General features: G+C 38.2%; 1 protein-coding gene across 1 annotated transcript in view; it reads left to right on the top strand.

The window, feature by feature from the left end:
* LVRN (laeverin) overlaps positions 1-22,827 on the top strand; it is a gene marked incomplete at both ends in the record, with an annotated part of 87,033 nt that overhangs the window by 60,600 nt on the left and 3,606 nt on the right. Inside the window, 12 exons of the mRNA XM_082835128.1 lie at positions 924-1,067; positions 2,061-2,126; positions 2,221-2,286; positions 2,705-2,877; positions 4,826-4,902; positions 5,544-5,683; positions 7,779-7,834; positions 11,574-11,727; positions 13,243-13,337; positions 15,276-15,383; positions 16,121-16,288; positions 16,504-16,641. Of these exons, the coding sequence (XP_082691254.1) occupies positions 924-1,067; positions 2,061-2,126; positions 2,221-2,286; positions 2,705-2,877; positions 4,826-4,902; positions 5,544-5,683; positions 7,779-7,834; positions 11,574-11,727; positions 13,243-13,337; positions 15,276-15,383; positions 16,121-16,288; positions 16,504-16,641 (1,385 nt within the window). The remainder of the gene's footprint in view (positions 1-923; positions 1,068-2,060; positions 2,127-2,220; positions 2,287-2,704; positions 2,878-4,825; positions 4,903-5,543; positions 5,684-7,778; positions 7,835-11,573; positions 11,728-13,242; positions 13,338-15,275; positions 15,384-16,120; positions 16,289-16,503; positions 16,642-22,827) is intronic.

Here is a 22,827-nt window from a genome sequence, read left to right as displayed (position 1 = left end):
GAGCGGAGTTTGATGATAGCTTAACCAAAGTATTAATAAATCTAAACATAATGTGCTAATAGGAGAGGGTTGATTGGAACATTGGCAAATGGAAGTGGGGCAGAGTTTGAAAATTTATCTGACACTGTTGAGGGGTTAGAGAGTCAACTTGGGGACCCCGGCAAGAGTCACTAGGGAGCTGAGACTTCATGGAGATCACCAAGTGCTCGCCCGGCTCTCCAGGGTATGAGTGAGCTGTCCCTGTAGCTTCTCCACTGCCCTTTCTTTGGCTCTGTCTTCCCAGGTACCTCTTGACTATTCTTTGGTTTTCCTTCTAGCTTTCCTTCAGAAAGAAATGGCCCTTGTCATGTGTCTGAGAGAGATCTAGTCTTTTGGAGAGTTCTGTACTTATTAAAATATAAATAATTGCCATCTCTTAATGCATGAGTATCCAGTCTGTGGATTTATTTCTAATAACTCATATTACATCAGCATCATTGTGAATTTGTAAATCTGGCATGCTTTTGGTTGATAAATGTCCCTGTAACAGAGACTGATAAATTTTAAGGGATTGCTAATAAAATTACCAATAAAATTCTAGAGGGTTGAAACCACCTAGAGATGCTGTTACCTGGAGGACCTGTCTGGGTGGCCAGGAACCTCCTTAGGGGAATGTAGATGTCTCTCTTGGAAACCACATTAACTTTTGTAATTGATTTTTTTAAATTGAAATAAAAATGGATACCAAATGGGAAGGAAAGTATCCTAGAGTTTTGTTATTCAAGGAATCCTAACTTATTTGGCCCATTGTAGCCCAAAGAGTACTTCTCAATTATTGATTTTTCCCTTCTTCAGTGTTAGTTTTTGAAAGTATTTTAGGAACGTTGAACTTTGTGTTTCTGTGACACCTCAGAAGTTAACGTGGCTCAATGTTTTCCTTTTAGAATGAGATCTTTTTTTCTAACATTTTACATGGTGTCCTCAGAGAAGATCACGCCCTGGTATCTAGAGCTGTCTCCATGAAGGTGGAAAATTTCACAGAAACCAATGAAATAAACGAGCTCTTTGACCTATTTACTTACAACAAGGTAAAATCAGTTACACATTTACATTTGTTCTGCACTCTTGGAGAAAGCTACATAAAATGGATTCTAAGGGTCCTAGACTAACGTGCTACTACACAACTTTGGTACAAAAACCTTAATATTATTCAATAGATGGATTTCAGAAAACGTGGTTAAATCAGTTCTTATCTAGTAAATATTAATCAACTACAATAGGTGCTCAGTATCATCTACCTTTATTAATATAGACTTAGCTTGCTACTTTTAAGGTGAACCCTTCTGCTTGGTAGAAATTTGTTCTTGTATCGACTGAAAGAACACACAACATAAAAGTTGTGAGTTAAGTTTTATTCAGGAATCTTACTGAGGACTATAGCCCAGGAGACAGCCTCTCAGAGTGCTCTGAGAAACTACTCCGAAGTGGTAAGGGAGGGGCCAGGATATATCTGAACTTTTTTTGCTGGGAAAAACATGCAGTCAAGCATAAAAAGATTACTGCTAATCACAAGGAACAGACATCCCAAGTTAATAATTTTAGTGCTTTTCTGTATATGGAAAAATGTAAGAATCTGGGGTCATTGAAATTTTTCCTTACATATGCATCTTAACTATCTAGGGGCCAGGATATTCAAAGCACAGAATGCTTCCTGTTTTTCTCCATCCTGAATTCCCCCCAGGGTGCACTCTCAGTGGGCATCTGCAGTGGCTAATGGCTGATCCTTGTAGAACTGGAATGGCAGGCAACAATTTTTCTTTACACTTGCCGTATGAGTATCTCAGTTTAAAAACTTTACTGCGCCCTGAACTCTTTATATGTAGGACATTTTCTCATCTTTTACCTATTAATTAGTGACAGTCTCCTATTTTATTAGCACATTTGGGGATAACCCAGACATTCAACTAAAGTGCGCAATGCAATCAGAAGCACAGCCCAGAATCTTGCTTGTCAGAATGGAATGCGTCAATATTTAGATTACCGAATTTTGTTTAAATAATGGACAGCTTCTTATGTCTTAGGGAGCGTCTCTGGCCCGGATGCTTTCTAGTTTCTTGAATGAGAAAATATTTATCAGCGCACTTAAGGTGAGTTTACAAAATTGTTGTTACCTGGAAAACAGTAAACATAAATTGCTTTGGCATGTTATTTATCTTAACCTTAACTTTTCTATTTTGACAGTCATACTTGGAGACATTTTCTTACTCAAATGCTGAGCAAGATGATCTATGGAGGCATTTTCAAATGGTAATTCTCACACTTCCTGCCATGTTTTTGCTGAGTTGTTTTGTAAGATTGGGAGGCCATGTGTGTATGGTGATGACACAGGAAAACCATCTTTCCTTGTTTGTGACACTCCTTTAAGTCAGGGGTTGCTTCTTTAGTCTTCGCCACTATATTCCCAATGCCCAGAAGAGAGCCTGCATATGTTAGATCCATAAAAAATGTGGTCAGTAAATGAATGAATGAATGAATGAATGCACTAAGGAACCATTCATATATAGAGAGTTGAACAGAATTAAATTTGGTCCAGAATATCACCCACTGGGAATTACTGCACTATATGAATGAGGAAGAGAATAGCTATGTAGTTTCTTTTAGGAGATTGCTACCTCAAAAGATTTTGATGATAAATATCTGTTTTGTGATTATTTTTTTAAAACAGGCCATAGATGACCAGAGTAAAATTCTTTTGCCAGCAACAGTAAAAAGCATCATGGACAGTTGGACACACCAGAGTGGTTTTCCAGTTATCACCTTAAATGTATCTACTGGTGTCATGAAACAGGAGCCATTTTATCTTGGAAAGGTTAAAAATCAGACCCTTCTAACCCACAAGTAGGTAGATTTACTCCTCTGTCTTCACCTTCCTTGGGATTGAGCTGTGATCAAATGGAAACCAGCCTGTGGGTGAGGAAGCATAACCCCTACTGGATACACACCCTTCCATGGGGTGATTCTGGGATGGTGACTGAGTGTTCCATGCAGGATGTCGCTGGTGTGCTAGGATGGGGCAGAGCCCCTCATGTGCTGAGCAAGGCCAGAGACCTGCATTTAGGGATTCAAGCAGTGCCCCTCCCCTGGGATATAGGGCCACACCCACGACCAAAGCTTTGAGTGTTATGCATTCTCTTCCATCCTTTAGACAGAGGTCATGAATTAGTCGGAATTCTGTGTGAAAGGCAGTAAAATAGAGCCTGAAATTCCTCCTGTTAGTTAAGAAGAAAGAGGATCCTGTTGCAATGTTGTCTTCCCTTCCCTAGAAACGGAACTGAATGGTGACTGTATCCTTGAGGAATAATTCTGTGCATGTCTGCCCATGTACTTATCTGTGCTTTTGTAGCCATATCTAAAATGTTAGAATTATAGATCCCAAATTCAAACCTTAGGTAAGTCTTATTCAAAATCTCTGAGTTTCATTTGCCTTATCTATAAAGTAAATGTAATAACATATATCCCAGGAGATTGTTGTAGAAGTGAAATGGAATAATAAGTATAAAGTGGCTTAGCATTCATCACTTTCTCCTTCCCTTTCCTTCTCTTTCTTGTTAGATAATTTTCAACTTTTTTTTTAATAAATTTATTTATTTATTTATTTTTGGCTGCGTTGGGTCTTCGTTGCTGCGTGCGGGCTTTCTCTAGTTGTGGTGAGAGGGGGCTACTCTTTGTTGCAGTACACAGACTTCTCATTGCAGTGGCTTCTCTTGTTGCAGAGCACAGGCTCCAGGCTCGTGGGCTTCAGTAGTTGTGGCATGTGGGCTCCGTAGCTGTGGCTCACAGGCTCTAGAGTGTAGGCTCAGTAGTTGTGGCACACGGCTTAGTTGTTCCACGGCATGTGGGATCTTCCTGGACCAGGGCTCAAACCTGTGTCCCCTGCATTGGCAGGTGGATTCTTAACCACTGCACCACCAGGGAAGCCCTTCCAACTGTTTTTGATAAAATTTTTGATCCTCAGATCTCATTATAGTAAGTATCAGCACAAATGAGTAATTAATTTTCATATATCACCACCAAAATTTTCAAGTTGTCCTACTCTTTCTTTAAAACCCCAGGGGCAGGAACAGGAGACCTGCAGGTCCCTTCTCCCTATGATATTTCATGACTTGTGAGAAGAGGTGGCCTTAGCTATCACATAAACAGAGACCCTCAGTTCAAAGTCTGAGAAACCAGACTTTTGAGCGTTTGAGCAAGATTGGAAATAATTGCCCAAATTCCAAGTAGTGTGTCTCTTCAGATGACTAATGTCCTCCCTGTGGTCAGCGACTTCATCCAGGTCATGTCCACCAATGTGGGAAGAATGCCAGCATTCAGGTAATATGAATAATCTGGCTGATTTTTGTTGAACACTTTTCAGACAAGGAGAAAGCTTGAGGTGGAGAAGCATTTTGAAATGTTTGTCAAGCTTTTTCTTAACTGATTATTCAACTCTCTTGGCACAGATGGCTTTGGGTCTGTCTGTAGCATTTGAATGACCCCTGAGTAAGGCCAGGTGGCTGTAATTTAATATAAACAGGCCTTGAAATTTTCAGATACAGGAGAGTCTTAGTAGCTACCTTAAGTTATAAAAAGAAGCAAATCTATAAGACACAAGAAGAGAGTAAATAAATAGCCAAAGCAAAACTGACTTCTGAAACAACAGTGAATAATTCTAAGAGCAAAGTCCTGCATATCCACAGGGAATGGCCAAAGAATTTGAGTTCAGTTATTTTATCTTATTTAATATTGGCTCAGAGCTGATATTCTTATGTGTGAACATTAACTGAATTTTTCATTTTTTTCCAAAAAGTGGCACATGGATTGTACCTATCCTTTGGATAAAAAATGGAACTACACAGTCTTTAGTCTGGCTAGATAAAAGCAGCAGTAAGTAACAAATTTTAAAAAATATCTCCACATATATATGCAAATATATATATGTGTATGTATATATATATATGTGTGTAAACATATATATATTTTTTATATATATATATATAAAGGCAGAGACTAAAATGTTGAAATGTCTATCTTTTTTTTCTTTCTTTCTTTTTTTTTTTTATTCTGCGGTACGCGGGCCTCTTACTGTTGTGGCCTCTTCCGTTGCGAAGCACAGGCTCCGAATGCGCAGGCTCAGCGGCCATGGCTCACGGGCCCAGCCGCTCCGCGGCATGCGGGATCTTCCCAGACTGGCGCACGAACCCGTGTCCCCTGCATCGGCAGGCGGACTCTCAACCACTGCGCCACCAGGGAAGCCTGAAATGTCTATCTTTTGGAAAGCTATCTTGTTTACAACTAAAATATTGTATCATTCTTGTTGAACATAGAGCTTTAAAGAAACGTTTCTGATCAAAAGCCATTATATGTGAAAAAATATAATTATGTGGTAAGATCAATACGTATTTTACAATATCTTTACTTTTTGTTTTATTGGACTTATTGTTTAGAATTAAGAGGGTGTAGTACAGATGTGTAGTAAAATATTTTTAAAATGTACCATTTCAAACTTTTCACCTGTTTCTTTGTAGAAGTATTCCCTGAAATGCAAGTTTCAGATTCTGATCATGACTGGGTGATTTTAAATTTGAATATGACTGGATATTATAGAGTTAACTATGATAAATTTGGTTGGAAGAAATTAAATCAACAGCTTGAAAAAGATCCTAAGGTAAGGTTATATTTTTACACCTTTTATTAAATATCATTAATATTGCACTCTCTAGCCTTTAGAGGTTGAGCTTTCATCAACCTGTCTGGTGGGAACCTGACCCCTGTTGCCACCCCTCACCCCAACGCATACTGGATTTTTTTTTTCTTATTCTTAGAAAGGAGAGGTTTTGGTTGAATGCATTGGGTTTTTGAACATTAATCTCACTTTTCCACAATAATTTTGCCTTTCTAGGTAAAAAATCAGAAGAATTTCCTATTAACCATTAATTTTGTGATCTTAGGCAAGTTAAATGTTCTGCTTCAATTTCTTCACTTTAAAATGGGAATAGTATCATATCTTTCTTATTCCTTATGAGGATTAGAGATGATGTAAGTAAACATATACTTAAAATTTCAAAGCCCATAATATGTGCCAGTACGTATATGCTAGAAAATGTTAATTTTCTAAAAACTGTATTTTCACCCTCCCTCAAAGGAGACAATTTAATTTACAAGGTATCAGTAATAATCCAATATTGCTTTAAGTTGTAAAAACAACTGTAAATTATTATGCAATATAGAAATATTAAAATATTGGCTAGCTCTTATCAGTCAGATTTTAATTGGTTGAATTAAACCAGATCTCCATTGGTGCAGATGGGTGCTGGCTTAGAGGTCTATAGAGTTGGCTCTGCTGTGAAATCTTGGGCTGTTCATTTAGTCTCTATTCATAAAACTAGAGAGTTGAACTAAAAGATATCTTAGGTGTCTCTCTCTTCAAAAGTTCTGTGAGTCACATAGCAGCCTCTCTGGCAGAAGAGACAGTGCACAGCATACTGGTCCAGAGCTCGGGTTCTGGGTCAGGTAGACTTCTGTTCATATTTTTGTTCATCATTTACCAGATGTGTGACCTTGGGCCTCTTGTTTGCCCAGTCATGCCTTGGGTTCCTTATCAGTGTAATAATGGGTGTAATAGACCTTAAAGGGTTGTTGTGAAGATTAAATAAGGTGATGTGTGTAGTATGTTTAACAGAGGCCTGACACAATTTGGGCATTCAGAACATGATCAGTAATTTTAAAAAATTATCATTGGTCTTTTGAATAAAGGTACAAAAAACAGTTATAATAATACTTTATTTAAAAATCTTTTTCAGAGTAGCTAAATTCTTTTTAATTTCTAAGGGCAGTCTTAGCCATGGAAGCACTAGGTCATGCCATTATAGCTATGATTTCTTGAAACCCTTGTAGATTTACTTATTGGAAAACTGGGGTCAGTTATTCATACAACATAATTGCTGAGCAAATAAAACATTTCTATTATTAATATTAATCTAGAAAATGTAAGTGTTATTATTACTGCCGGAAAAGATATGCGGCTACAACAAAGGAAAGAATTAAGCTTGACTTGTTCAGATGCTTAAAGGGATGTTGTGAAGATAAATTTTCTGGGACCACATATATGAACATGCTGGGGAGGGTATTGAAGGACTGCTGTAGGAAACTTTGGGCACCCTTAGGACACAAGCTGAGACAGAGTCCTGTGGCCTGACAACGCCAGGGAGCTCAAACCGAAGCCTGAGGAGTTAGGTTGGCAGTTGACTCCTGCCTTTTCATGATTCAAAGGGCTCTGTTGGTGGTATTGTGTCAAATTAGTAAACTCTTGAGAAGAGAGATACCATTGAAAAGAGTACCTCACTATTGCCAAAATAGAGCTAAGTAATATTCTCTAAGGCTTCCTATGCCAAAAAGTCCCCTGACAACAATTTGGACATTGTGATACGATTTAATGTATACTTTCTGTTTTGGAGAGGCCCTTTAAACTTGGCTTCCTGTTTTATTTTTTAACATGCTGTTTTTCACAGAGTATTTTGGCAAAACTCTCAGCCATATTTAAGCCTTATGATTGATGTCCAGAGGGATCACTTATCAAAAGCAGATGTATAATAAATAAATTATGGGAACTATCCTTAGAAATGAGCATTTCTCTGTACATAATTCACATGAAAGTGCTTTGTAAGCAGCAATGATCTTTAATGTTGTTATTATTTTGAAAGTTATTTTTTCACTAAAAATGTTCTCATCTTTTCCTGAACATTTTTGGATCTCATTTGCAGGCTATTCCTGTTATTCACAGACTTCAGTTGGTTGATGATGCCTTTTCCTTGTCTAAGTGAGTATATTTTCTTCTTTCATCATTTTAGTGTATACCTTGAGAAATTTATAAAAATAATAACCTCATCACTATGAACTTGGTTCTTTAGTACATACAGGCCCTAACTTATTAAGATTAGGATCAAAGTCTGTGGTTATTGTGGAATTTATGATATAAAAGTTGCTAGAATATGCAACAACATGGATGAACGTTGAGGACATTAAGCTATGTGAAATAAGCCAGGCACAGAAAGACAAATACTGTATGTTTCTATTTACATGAGGTACTTAGTAGTCAGAGTCAAAGAGACGGAAAGACTGGTGGTTGCCAAGGGCTGGTGCAGGAGGGTGGGAGGGGGCAATGGGGAGATATTGTTTAATGGGTACAGAGTTTCAGTTTCACAAGATGAAAAGAATTATGGAGATGGATAGAGATGATGGTTGCACAACATTATGAATGTATTTTTTTTAATTTTTTATTGGAGTACAGTTGATTTACAATGTTGTGTTAGTTTCTGCTGTACAGCAAATTGAATCAGTTATACATATGAATGTATTTAATACTAGCGAACCATACACTTTAAAACGGTTAAGAAGACAAATGTTATGTGTATTTTGCAACAATAAAAGAATTAGAAAAAAAGGCAATTCAAAAAAGTCATTATCAGGATAAGAGCAATAATATCTACTACTATTAGAAATGAAAGCCACAGAAAGCAATGTTTTTTACAACAATTTGACAAGAAGGAATATGTTCTTTCTCAAGTCAAAACTTGGTAGTTAATTATATGAAAATCGTATATTTTCAATCAAATTAACTTTGGTATAATAAGGTTTAAACTGATTATGGAGAAATTTTGAAAGACTCTTAAAGGAGCAGCAAAGAAAATTCAATGTTTTAAAAGGAAGCCCTGGGCGTCCCTGGTAGCGCAGTGGTTAAGAATCCGCCTGCCAGTGCAGGGGACATGGGTTCGATCCTGGTCCGGGAAGATCCCACATGCCGCGGAGCAACTAAGCCCATGCGTCACAGCTGCTGAGCCTGCGCTCTAGAGCCCGCAAGCCACAACTACTGAGCCCATGTGCCATAACTACTGAAGCCCGTGCACCTAGAGTCCATGCTCCGCAACAAGAGAAGCCACAGCAGTGAGAAGCCCGCACAACACAAGGAAGAGTAACCCCCGCTCGCCACAACTAGAGAAAGCCTGTGCACAGCAACGAAGACCCAACACAGCCAAAAATAAAATAAATAAATTTGTAAAAATAAATAAATAAAATAAAATGCCTTTCCATGAGAAAAAAAAAAAGAGGAAGCCCTTAAAGGAAAACCTTTAGAAGGATGCAGTAGAGATGATGTAAACAGAAAAAAGCAATAGTGTTTAAATATTTATAGGATTATTGCAAAATGTATAAGAATCATTATTTTAAAAATCTCAATCAAGAGTAAAAACTTAGGTAAAATACAAGTAATTCAGACTTGCATTTGTAAAGACTGCTAAATGTTTGGGGTTTTTTGTGGGTTTTTTTGCGGTACGCGGGCCTCTCACTGTTGTGGCCTCTCTCGTTGCGGTGCACAGGCTCCGGACGCGCAGGCTCAGCGGCCATGGCTCACGCTGCGCCCCGCGGCATGTGGGATTTTCCCGGACCGGGGTACGAACCCAGTCCCCTGCATCGGCAGGCGGACTCTCAACCACTGCGCCACCAGGGAAGCCCCTAAATGTTTAAATGGTTAAATTTAGGAAGATTGTAGAAGATGTATTCATATTTTTCTAAGATACTGGAAATTACGGAAATAAAGTAATTGATGTATCCAAAAAAAAAAAAAAAGTTTCTGGAACTAAATAGATTATCAATTAAGATTTTGAAGTGATTTTTGTTACCCAATGATGATGACTGTAGGTATAATTTTAATGAGCCTCAATTTTAGTGTATTACAGCATTATTGATTTCATTTACATTGGATTTACTCAATATAAGCTCTGCTGATAAGTTTCTAACCAGGAAAATGAATATATGCTCAGAACTTAAATTCCAGACAGTAAAATTAAGGAGTACACATAATAAATGATGCAGTGTGTTCTCTCTTTCTTTGGCCTGTTGTATTTCTTGAATGAAGGTCTGCATATTTTATCCTTCGTTTTTTTACTACTTTTCCCCATGTGATGTACAGCACATTTCCCCGCCCACTACTTTGCTGAAACATTTCTCTAAGATTATCATGACTTTATACTGTTAACCACATCCTCCTGCAAACTTCTTTTTTGACTTCCTGAGGCTCCAATATGCAAACCCAGTTCTCCTCCAGGATCTGACTTCTCTTTTTCCTGCTGCCGTGAGCATCCTTAAGACCAATCATGGTTATGTTATTTTCTTCTATCTTTCCTCTGGATAATTCATGCCTTCTGATGGTTTCAGTGATCATTTTATTATGTATATGTACAGTGCCTAGCAGATATAAGGTACGCAATAAATGTTTATGAAAGGATATGTTGATGACTTCTAAATCTAGGTGTCTATTTGTCTCCTCCTGTCTTCTGTTTATCCTGTGGTCATTTAAATTCAGTACCTTAAACACTGAACTTTATTTCTGGCTCTACATTGCTCCTGCTATCAATTTCTCTCTGTCTGTCGAAGCTACTACTACTTTTCCCATCCCCACACTTGAAACATCAGAGATATCCTTGACTGCTCTCTCTCTCTCTCCATCTCCCATCAAGTCATCATGTCTTATCTATTCATTCTGGGGTTCTCGGGAATGTCTTTTGGATTCTCACCTCACTTACCACCTTCACTGCTTCCGTGCTAAGCCAAGCTTCCATCACCCTTTGCCTAGCCTATTGCATTAGCTTCCGGCCTTTAGTCCTTTAGAATTCTGTTTATATTAGAAGTCCATTCTGTTTTCTGCAGCACAGTTGCAACAAAATTTTAAGGTATTGATTTCATGATGTTACCCCGGCTGTTTAAACACCTTCCCACCCCATGTAAACTCTTCATCCTGATACTCAAGGCTCTCCACACTTTTGATTTACCTTACCTATTAACTCCCATCTCTCACTACACATAAAAGAAATTCCCTGCCTCGGTTAACTTGGTCTGCCCATCACACTAATTCCCACTTTATCTTCTTGCCCATCACACTAATTCCCACTTTAAACTGCCTTCCTCTATCTCTCTACTTATTCCAATCCTACCCTTCCTTCACTGTTTTTCTCAACTTCCTTCTCCAGAAGGCCTCCCTGCCTCTCCCATCACATGCGTATATTTTTCTTCTTTGCTACTTTATTGTATTCGTTGCCTCTGCTAGGGCCTTTGAGTAACACCTTCTTACGTGCAAGTCTCAGCTCTTCACTAAGTAATAAGCTCCTCGCTGGTAAGCAACAGGAGTGTCCTGTTTGTGTTCACTTGTTTTGTGTTCCTACCAGTATCTGGCAGAGCATTAGATAGAGAATGACTTTTAATTAATACTTGTTGAATGGAAATTATAATCTCTTAAGAATGTATACCAAATGCACAAATATTCTAGTGCCTGACAATCAGCCCAACATTTGGCCTGGATTTTCTACAACCTCCAAGAATTTGGGCACTTGAACCTATCAAGCTGAAATTGAGGGTCTGTCCACATCGCTTGGGTTCTGCTTCATCGATGAGATGGCACTTTTACCCTCTAGCTTCTTGGTTTCATATACCTTATTGAAGTCAGGCACTGAAGCATGGAACAAATATGAGTTTTTGAGTCTGTGGGTTTTTTTTAAACCAAACAGAAACAGTTATATAGAGATTGAAACAGCACTTGATTTAACCAAGTACCTTGCTGAAGAAGATGAAATCATAGTGTGGCATGCAGTTTTGGTGAACCTAGTGACCAGGGATCTCGTTTCTGATGTGAACAACCATGATATATATCCACTATTAAAGGTAATTTCATTCTTTGTTAGATGGTTTTTTTTTTTAAATTTCTGTCTTCCTCCTTCCATATTTTAGATAGTGTCTGTGAAAGCGGTCTTTCCCAAAATAATAGTCTATTTGTTCTGTATATATTCATTTTCTTAGGAATGGTTGTTTACTCTTAGAAGAAAATACCTTAGTCATAGACCTGGTCTAGGAGATGAGTATGAGAGAAGTTTGGACAGTTTCTTAATTCTTGGTGAGGTATAAATGTGTCTTAAGAAACCAGAAGTGGATGGAAATGGTATGCCTTTTTTTTCTTATTAAAAAAGGATAGTATCTATTAACAGCTGTTTCCCTAAAAGATTGTTAGTCTAACAGAATGATTTTTCACAATTCTATATCCATGATTTATATCCTCTGATTTATAGGGCCGGCACTTAAAACCAGAGAGTTATATTCCAAAAAAGTAAACATTTTGAAGTGGCTTTTGATATTGGGAAGAGAGATGGCGAAATTAGAGTTAATGAATGAAGAAATAACCATGCCAACTTGTCCTTATAAAAGGGGAAAATAACATCTATAAAAGGGGAAATTTCTGTTATTAGATCTTTAACAGTGATCGTAAGAAAGATGGCACAGGTAAAACCAAAGCCAAAGTTTGGGAGCAGCCCCTCGGAGAGTTAAGGGCCGCAAACAAAACAGCAAGTGTATTAGGTGATGATTCCAAGTGAGAGTCTGGGGCAGTCTGAAGGTGAGATCGCAAGCACTTCGGGGTTCCAGACTTTCTTTTATCTAGTGTACAAAGTGCTGATGGGAACGTACTTGAATGTGGCATGGCGACCAGTAGGAGAAGGCACTTGTTGGTGGGATCAAGGTGGCTCACTGATAACATCTGATCACTGGTTTTGAGTGAAGAAGTAAAAGCTAATGCTTGTTTTTAAAAATTTCAATGAATAACATTAATTTATTCTGAGGGATGTATTGGTAAGTGTAGGACTATTATAACCTTATTATTTACCAGCCGATAGCTCAATTGAAGAAATTTTATTTTGGAGTCAGGGCTTAAATTAATCCAAGGCATAAATCAGTATTCCTTGTTTTTTTAGAGATATATATATACTAAACATGGAAGTTTCAAGGTAGAAAGTTTGTTTTATATTTCTCCATTTTTTCTCTATTTTAAAGACAACTGGAAATGTTTGGGTGATAGTAAATGATAAGAATGTTTGATATTTATTGAGTTCCTACTATGTGCCAAGCAGTGTGCTGACACGTCATATTGTTTACGTATTGCTTACGTTTGAGGAAACTGAACCTATGTGCCAAGCAGTGTGCTGACACACGTCATATTGTTTACGTATTGCTTACGTTTGAGGAAACTGAACTGAGGTTTTAAAAGTTATACATTTAGTGACAAATAAAGATTACTTCTGAAGAAATATCTGTCACCTCTCTGTTAATGTCTTTTCAGACAAAGAGAAAAGCAGTGTAAATTGGGTGTTATGAGCAGAACTAACAGTATATTTTCTTTATTGTTTATAGAAGTATCTGTTAAAGAGACTTATCTCAATATGGAATACTTATTCAACTATAATTCGTGAAAATGTGGCAACATTGCAGGATGACTATTTAGCTCTGTAAGTACTTTTTGAGCAGTGATCATTGAATTAAATAATTCCTATTAATGGATAGGCTTCTAGATTCATAAAATAAGATACTAATAGTTATGATTCACTGAGAGATTTGTGTGCCATTTGAGAATAGTAGATTTGGGATTGGTGAGCTACATGTATCCTAATAGGAAATAGTAGTTTGGGAATCTTAATTTACCTGCGAAGCACATACAAGTACACACAGGAATTTATAGCTTTATATTCTGCAATCTTAGGCTACTGGTTGAAATCTTAAGTATGTTGTACTATTGATGAAGGGTTGTGTTAAGCAAAACCAGCCTATACAAACAAATTAGAGGGTATAGGAAGGATACACGGGGAAAAAAATCCCCTCTGTATATTCTTGATGACAGAGGGAAAAGTTCCATTATTTATGTCAGACAGAAATTCTAACATTATGCAGATATGATTAGGGAGGTTGACAGTGAACTGTATCAGTCATCTGTGTGTGAGCATGACCAAGTATTGCAAATGATTTCCCCATCATTGGTTCGGTTAGGGGACTATGCCTGTTGTCAAGCTGCTCTGGAAAGGGGGTGAAAGGCAAAACAGGGCTGCAGTACCGCTGGCCTCCCTGTGACACAAGGTTTGTGTGTGTAGGCTGGGCTTCCAGATTTAGCGAGGGAATCTGTGACCAACAATGAATGGTACAGGGATTATATTTACAGCTCTAGTCAACATCAAGCTGAAACCAATTAGACCAAGTAAGAAATACAAAAGGTGGGGTTATTCTCTCTCACAAGTATCCTTCTGAGAGGGGAGAAATTTTAGAGCTAGGGCGTGTGAATTGACAAACAATATGGTTGGATTTACAGATGGATGGAAGACAGCGGGGATGAGCTAGGATGGAAAGTGGGTAGGCAAGTTGTATAGGCAAACAGAAAGGCCCAACCAGGCAGCACCTTTGTTAACCAGCCATGGCCTTGGCTCTCCTAAACTGGCGTGAAGTGACCTGCTTTTTGTAGCATCCCTGGGCCAGTTCTCTTCAGAGCAATCTCAGGGAGTTAGACTGTGCTTCCAGAGAATTCCATCTTGCTGCTGCCAGCTTGGGGTGTGTGGGGAGAGGAGTGAATGTGTAAATGAGTGCTCAGAGCTGTCTCTCAGAAGGTCTCCCCCCTGGAGATTCTACCTCTGCTTATCAGAAGGTCAGGCCAGGCTGGGATGAAACTGGAGGGAGGGTGGAGCAACGGAGATTTGCCTCTTGGCATTTCCCGGAAACTCCTGACCCATTTGAATTCCTTTACCTCTTACTCCAAACTGCAACGCCTCAAGGCACCGCTCATCTGGATTTATCATTGTTCTTCTCCATGTTCTTTTGAACTTATTTCGTTTGCAATGGGAATGTGTACCTCTGCTCAGCTATAAAAACAAAGCAGAAACCATCATTCTTTTTCTGGAGACAACGTTAATAGCCAGGAGGAAGAAGCAGAAGCTTAAGCCCGGAGAGGCTCGCTGTCGAAGGAGAGAAATAAACCATTCCCTCTGCTCTCATGTGTAGAGAAAGAACTTTATTTTTAAGTGTGTTATATCAGATACTTAAAAGTCATTTTTTGTTATCTGTAAGGGAGTTATTGTATGAGGGAGGAAAAATAAATTGATAACAGATGTGGCATGTGTGTACACCGTGTGTGTTTGAGGGAGATGAAGGAAGGCAGTAGTTTATTTCTTACTTTCAGAAAGTACCAGTCTTGGAGCTTATTTGGTGCCTGAGAGCCTCTCAGCAAATATTTCCCTGAACCTTAAATACAGTTGCCATCCACAAAGGCTATTTTTTAACAAACCTGATGTTATTGGAAGGATGTTTTCAAATACCCATCTTTTTATGAAACACATATTCTTGGCGGCAGAAAAAATCAATGCAGTAATGAAAAATACATGTTTTTCTTTGATATTTCCTTCAAGAATATCACTGGAAAAACTTTTTGGAACTGCGTGTTGGTTGGGTCTTGAGGACTGTCTTCAGCTGTCAAGAGACCTTTTCAGAAACTGGATGAACCATCCAGAGAATGAGTAAGTGTAGTATTGTAATTGCCCTTCTTTTTGTTCTGTTTCAGCACCAACAATTTCTCTTCCTTTCGATGCTCTTACTCTGGGAGTGAACATTTTGTTTTTACTTAGATAATCTCTCTTTCTTACTTTTTTTTTCAAATGTCCTTTAAAACACACACACACACACAATTGTCTCATGGAGGTCTGTGCATAGCAATAGATTAGAATTTATACACGGAATTCTCATCCGGGACCTCTCATTGCCGGTGCATTCCCTAATACGCACCTGTGGTTATCTCGAGTCTTATTTAGGTTGTTCATTATAGTTATTTATTCACATATATATAAGTGCATCGGTGCATCTCTTTCTGTGTAAGTTTGCAGTCTCACTGACACCTGAGACCAACACTGTGTCATTCTGGTGTTATTATATTACCTTTAAAATATGACCTCAGATGGACTCTTAGAGAATGTGATAATAAGATATGAAACCAAACTGAGTTATCAACATACACTGTTTGTACTGTTCTAATTTACTTCTCCCTCAAAACTCCTTAGTTTCTAAACTAATTTGACGATCTCAAGATGTTAATATAAATGACAGTTTTCACAATTGCTTCTCTAGATTCCTACTTTTGATATTTATATCTGAGATCACAGACATTTTTTCTAGATTTATACTTCTAACTATATGACAACCTAGATTAACATATAACTTAACTGCTATGAAAAATATCATTGCATGTTATACCTTACAGAATACCTTATCCGATTAAAAATGTGATTTTATGTTATGGCATTGCCTTGGGAAATGATAAAGAATGGGATTTTTTGTTAAATATCTACAATAATAAAACAAAGGAAGAAGAAAGGATTCAACTTGCTTATGCAATGAGCTGCAGTAAAGATCCGTGGATACTTAACAGGTGATTATTACAACTTACCTTGAAAGGGCTCTTGGTGGAGGAATGCAATTAATAAACCAAAGGGAGAAAAATAGAAATGAGCTAATATAAGCATTAATATGAAACATAATTCAGTAACTTAGAACCATATGGGATTTTAGCTCCATTTATTTAAATTTAATCTTTCCATTGGATAATGTTTACGTATTTATTTTCTGCCACATACGCTTTTACAGATATATGGAGTATGCCATCACTACATCTCCATCCAGTTTTAATGAAACAAATATAATCGAAGCTGTGGCAGCCTCTGAAGTTGGCCGATACGTTGCAAAGGACTTTTTAATCAACAATTGGCAAGCTGTGAGTGAAAGGTAAGGAGGAAATGGGAGACCTCTCTTTCATTTAGTTCATTGGTTTGGTGCTAGTGGCTCAACTTTAGTCTGGCCAGGTCACTAAAGTCCTTTGCATTGACTAGAAAACTGATACATTTTCCTGCGTTTAGTCTCACCACAAACTAGCTGTGTGAAAGATAAGGTCACTTATCCTCAGTTTTGGCTTTTTTTGTGAATGTAGATTTGCATGGGGTACTTATCTACCTCAATTTCCCACTGTGCCCACTAAGAATCTTGTCTTCAGAGACACAGATTAGAGCAAGTCATGTTTTTTGGTATGAGTGTACATCATCCATTCATTTCTTTTGTGAAGTACATCACCATATCTTTAAGAAACAGCAATGTTCATTACTACATAAGCTTGGATATTGCTTGTGCCTTTTGTCAGATTCCCTTTCTGTATCTGGCTTCCATGTTCTTGAACTTTTTATGTTTCTCACCTTTTAAGATTAAATCTGCTTGCTACTTAGCCTGCCAGGTAAAATAGACGTTGAAATGCACAAGTCAGGCAGCATACCCTCGATAGCTGCTCTTTCTAGAACATGACTTAACCATACGTTCATTTTGCGAGGGGTGGGAGGTGGATCAAGCCATTTTATTGAGGGGCTTCAGGGGAGGGTCGAAGGGCTGGGAAGACAAGGAGATCTGACAGCATCCTTCTCCAGGCCAGGATCTCCCCAGCTTCACAGTCTCTGAAAGCCTGAACCATGCATTCTTAAAAGCCTTGAATAATATGTCCTACAACTATTCGCATACTGAAGAGTTAGCAGATCAGAGTAGACAACAGTTCAGGTACATACGCAGCTGTAAAGTTGGAAGATACTTTTTGCAAATAAATTTAGGTCTTTGGAACATAAGATATATTTAGAATATAAATGTTTAAGAATCTGAATATAGTTCTCTTATACAGCAAAATAATGGAATGTTTTTCGTTTATGGACATGTATTGAACACCTTTACAATACACCAAAAATGTATTTTTAAATCAGAAATTTTAAACATGTAGATAAAAGCTCTTTTGTACAGTACCATTTTTCTGGCTCATCAGGGGGACATGCATAGCATACTCACAATATTGAGAAAATTGGCCTTATCTCTTGTTTTAAATTATCATTCTAGGTTCATTGTTCAGAGAGCCTTATGACCTTGGGGGTAAATTATGTCTTCCATTTTTGTTTACGTCATTAAAGGTAATGCCCTCCTTCCCAGGTCCTACTTCCCAGTGGGAATTTGGGAGTTGGGTATAAATCAGAAGTATTTACTCAGGTCGCCTTGTTCCATGAGATTTCAGAGGTTCCAGCCTCGTAGGGCTGTCTGTTACGTTCTGTTCTCTCTCCCTGGAGCTTGTATCGAAGGCTCTGACCCCCATCATGCCCCCTCTTGGGCTGACATGCCTAGCTTTGCCTGGACTGGAAGCCATCTGCCTTCTTGCTGCCGTGATCATTTTCCTCAAGATCATTCACTTCAGCTACAGTCCCTGACTGTTTTCTTCCAGAGCATCCTGCGGAACAATCTAGCAGCAATTTTGGAATTAAACGGCTGAGAGAACAGCTCCTTTAAAAAATAAGTGATGATTTTCCTGAGGACCCAGCTTGTAATCACCGCAGCCTATCACAGTCTCTATGCCTTCAGATGCCCTGCCGGGCCCTGAGAAAGATGCAGCTTTAGGTGGTTCATACACCTAAAGACTCCCAAGCCCACTCTACCCCTTGAAAATCAGAATCTGCCAGAATAGGGTGCAAAATCTATACCTTTCTCTAGCACCCCAGGTGACCCCGGTGTAGTTTAACATGGAACCAATTGACACTGGATTAAAAAAATATCTAAGCCTGCATTGCTCAATATGATAGCTACTAGCCATCATATGGCTATTTAAATATAAATTAAGTACAATTAAATAAAATTTAAACTTCAGCTCCTCAGGGAATTCCCTGGTGGTCCAATGGTTAGGACTCCACGCTTCCACTGCAGGGGGCACAGGTTCAATCCTCGACCCCTGGTTGGGGAACTAAGATCCCATAGGCCTTGTGGCACAGCCAAAACAAACAAACAAAAATTCAGTTCCTCAGTTGTACTAGCCTTGTTTTAAGTGCTCAGTGTGGCCAGTAGCTACCATACTGGACAGCTCAGATAGAGAGAATTCAACTGGACAACACTGCTCTAAGGGGTAAAGCAGCATCTCAGTTTATTTCTCCTCTCTTTCTATCCCATACACAGCACATGTAACTAGTTAAGCCCCCCAAATGGCTTTGAGCAACCCATGGGAAAGATTGCTCTTAATTTAAGTGTGTGCTAATTTTTATTCCTCAGAAGAACTTTTTTCTGCATTTGGAGAACAGAAACATGTTTGCAGCGCTCTCTAAAAAGTCCATTGTCTGGCAATTTAAATGATTTAACTGTATTAAATACAAGTATAGAAGGACTTCCTTTAAAAAAAAAAAAAAACTCTAAACAGGTATTTCATTATCCCTAAGAAGGTCTTAGAATTCTAAATGCATTCACTTTTAACCATGGCTTAAATGTTTTTATCTTTTATCAACAAAATGCCATGCTCATAAAATAGATGCCTTTCCTTTTCTGTTTATGATACATTAAGCTCAGTTACTCCTCTTACACATTCTGCTACAAAAATCTTTGGGACTCAAATAAATTTGCCTTCTACATCTAAAACATTTATTTTTAGGATTCGATTTATAGTCACCAGTCTTGCTGAATTTTGCAAATGATTTTGAATAGACAGTAATATTATATATGGATTGTTAAGAGGAAATAAAAGTTCAAATTAATAATTAAAATGTTATATACATTAAAATGGCACAGGAATGCTTACCTTATTCTTTGTACATCAGAATATTTACTTAGCACTTATTAAACAATTATATTTGACATGAATATTTGTATGTCACCAGTCTTCATAAAATGATAAAGGTAGTATAAAAGTGTAAGTAAACAAATGCGATGACAAATTAAATTTTATGTTATTTAAGTGAAAAGGATTTATTTTAAATTTGCTATAATGTGACCGATCACTCGCAAATTAGCTTTGAAACTGGTATTTCTCCAGTGTGTTTCACTGAGCGTTATTCATGGAGACACTGACAAGCCTTCTGTGAACAAAGGAGACAGTAGCCCATCGGTTTGGAAACTGTCTATTTTAACCTCCACAAATTCACAGTATATGTTAGCATCATAAAGCTCCAAGAAGCCCGTCAGAAGGAAATCTAGCATCTAGCCCAGCGTCTTGTCACTGTAATCCTGCTATGTACCGTCTATGCTAATGTAAACAAAGTGTCATTCTGCCAGTAGATCAGTTGTTCCAAGCGAAAGACAGATGAGAAACTAAATTCTCTAACCCTCTCATCTGGAACTGTAACTAGAACAACATTTATTTATTGATGGCCTATTAGTTAACATTTAGGCCTTGGTTTCCTCTTGCATAAAATGAAAGATGTCGTATGTGATCAGCTGTAAAGTTCTTTCTGGGAATAAGAAGTTCTGGTTTTTCTATGCCAAGGCACAGTTAGTTCAAGCTGTTGTTGGGGGTTATAAAGTGATTAAGACACAGTCTCCGATAAATGTTACAGAGGACAGATGGAGAGTGCTCTAGGGATTCAAAGAGAAGAAGGGGGATTTGAACAAGCAGGTGGAAAAACTCACCTTCTACATGGAAGGGAGGACACCAGTAATTGCCTGGGGGCAAGGCTGAGAGTCCGACTTGGGACTGAGCCTCATAACTGGCTGGAGCTTAGGGCCCTGGAAAGGAGGCAATAGGGCTGGTTAAGCGTTAGAGTTGAGACACTGCCAATAGCAGTCCAGGAACATCTGCTCCCCTTAGCCAGGCCCCAAATTCTTCCCAGGGAGCCTAATCTGAATATATATTTTGGAACACTTGCTTGAGTAAAACAACTTTGGTTTGATACTGCTTCTCAGTCCCACGTGCAGGGCACTGCACTGGTGGCTATGGGGTATTTAGTTAATTGTTAGATGAGAGGTGATCTTTTGGATACTGATCCCAGTGAGGGAGCTTCCACTAACCATAAAGACATCTTTCAGGTTACAGAGAAATCAGTATGAACCTGCACTTGTGCATAGCTCCTATGAAGAAATGTGTGAATAGACACGAAACAATAGGATTTTTGTGACTTCTTATTGGATGTGGTAGAAATGATGTTTGCTTCATGCTTGTTATGTTGCTTTTGGCTTTCATAAAACGATTCAGGCTTCACCGCCTACAGCAATACCCTAGCTTTATTTGAATATAGACTACAAGGTATCATCACTTTCAGACTCAACTGATCCAAAACGAATCTTACCCTCTTCTTCACCAAACCCCTTATTTCTTCTCCAAATATGTGATACTGGCTAAAGTCCTATGCTTGAAAAACTTACACTCTTTTTTCTTTAACTTTTTATTTTAAATTGGAGTCTCGCCAATTAGCAATGCTCTGATAGTTTCAGGTGCACAGCAAAGCAACTCAGCCATACATATACATGTATCCATTCTCCCCCAGGTTCCCCTCCCATCCAGGCTGCCACATAACATTGGGCAGAGTTCCCTGTGCTATACAGTAGGTCCTTGTTGGTTATCCTTTTTAAATATAGCAGAAACTTACACTCATTTTTACTTCTACTCTGTTGTATTTCATGATGGGGAACATAGAGTTGAAAGGGTTAAATTGGAACAAACTGAGAGAATTAAGATGTTATCGGAGTGCTGTGTCCAAGCACTGGAGGGCCCATTTTCACTGCCTATCACTGGGTCAGGCGAGATAACCTGGCTGCCTCCATGCTTGCCTAAGTGGCCAAGCTTGCTGCAGGAAATCAGACATGACAGGGGAAGGGATGGGAGGGGAGGGCAAATGTGAGAAAGGAGAGAAGCGGAAGGTGAGATGGACTAGAGTCCCAAATCACGCTGACTAGCACTGAATGTTATCAATTTCTTGAAAGGGCAACTATCCTGACAAACGTTGCCTCCTGTCTTCATGTTAATACATTTGACTACTGGTGGGCTAAGCTATCTGTAATGTATATATTTTTGTTGAGTACTGTTTCAAAGAGATTACGCTCTCAACCAGAAGGATAAATCATCTGTCTCAAAAATATCTCCTCTTGAAACTTTCAAGAACAGGAAGGAATGAAGTGTGCCAGGCACCCTGATAGGTGCTTCAGTGTACATTATCTCATTTAATCTCCATCCCAATGCTTCTAACTATATGTTATTCCCCATTTTTACAATTTATAAGTTGCCACAAGGTAACTTCAAACCCAGCCCTGCCTCTGGGGTAACCTTTCTCCTGTATTTGGTAGAAAAATCACACATTTAGCAACGTAGGTAGTTTTCTTTTGTTTCCTACTTTTTTTTAAGTCTGGAACTCAGTTTCTTTGCAAATTTTGTCAAATTTCTTGAGTCATTTCACAGGCTTTTTAAACCTGGCCAACCAAAATGAAGAACTAAGAAATATTTCTTCTTTCCCCATAGAAACAGATTTGGTTGCCTGAATTATATGTAGACAGTCTCTTATCCTCCACTTTGCTGAAGTAGACTCAGCTTAAGTTATAGCTGGGAACTTAAAAAGGACAAAAGCACTGTGTTTCTCTCACCTTTGTCTGCATATCATGCCGATGTTAACTCTTACAATTTTTAATTTCAAGTATACATTTTTGAAGTAAACCAATTGTATGTGTTAGCTATCAACTATCAAGACAGAATCCTGATTCAACCCTTTCTTGTCCAGGCCATTATATTAACCTTTTAAATTTTCTTTCCTTTTTAATGCATCCAAAAGTCTTTCTTTACTTTTTTAATAACTACAGCAACACTTTGAGCAGGTATGTATCTGCTGTTTTTCCATAGCAACATTTCATGGCTGTTTTTCAGACAATTCTTGTCAGTTATTCAAAGTCACTAAACTAAAGGGGAAGTTTCAGTTACCATACCTGTTTGAGGGAGCTTAAGGAAAGCCAGAGTACTTAGCCCTCAGGGATCACCAACATTTTGGGAATCTCTTTCCAAAAAGCATATACAAATGCAGAAGTTTCAATAAGCTTTCAGGGTATTTTAGTCAGCGTTTCTGAAACTGATTCTATATTAACTACACTTTTTAAGGGGTATACTTTGAGTATTTACCTATTCTCTCTCTTTTTTTTTTTTTTTTTTTTTTTTGC

The sequence above is a fragment of the Leucopleurus acutus genome, assembly GCF_964270905.1.
Source record: "Leucopleurus acutus genome assembly, chromosome: 3".
Classification (NCBI taxonomy): Eukaryota; Metazoa; Chordata; class Mammalia; order Artiodactyla; family Delphinidae; genus Leucopleurus; species Leucopleurus acutus.
Note: the sequence above shows the minus strand (reverse complement) of the source record. Positions and strands in the feature narration are given on the sequence as shown.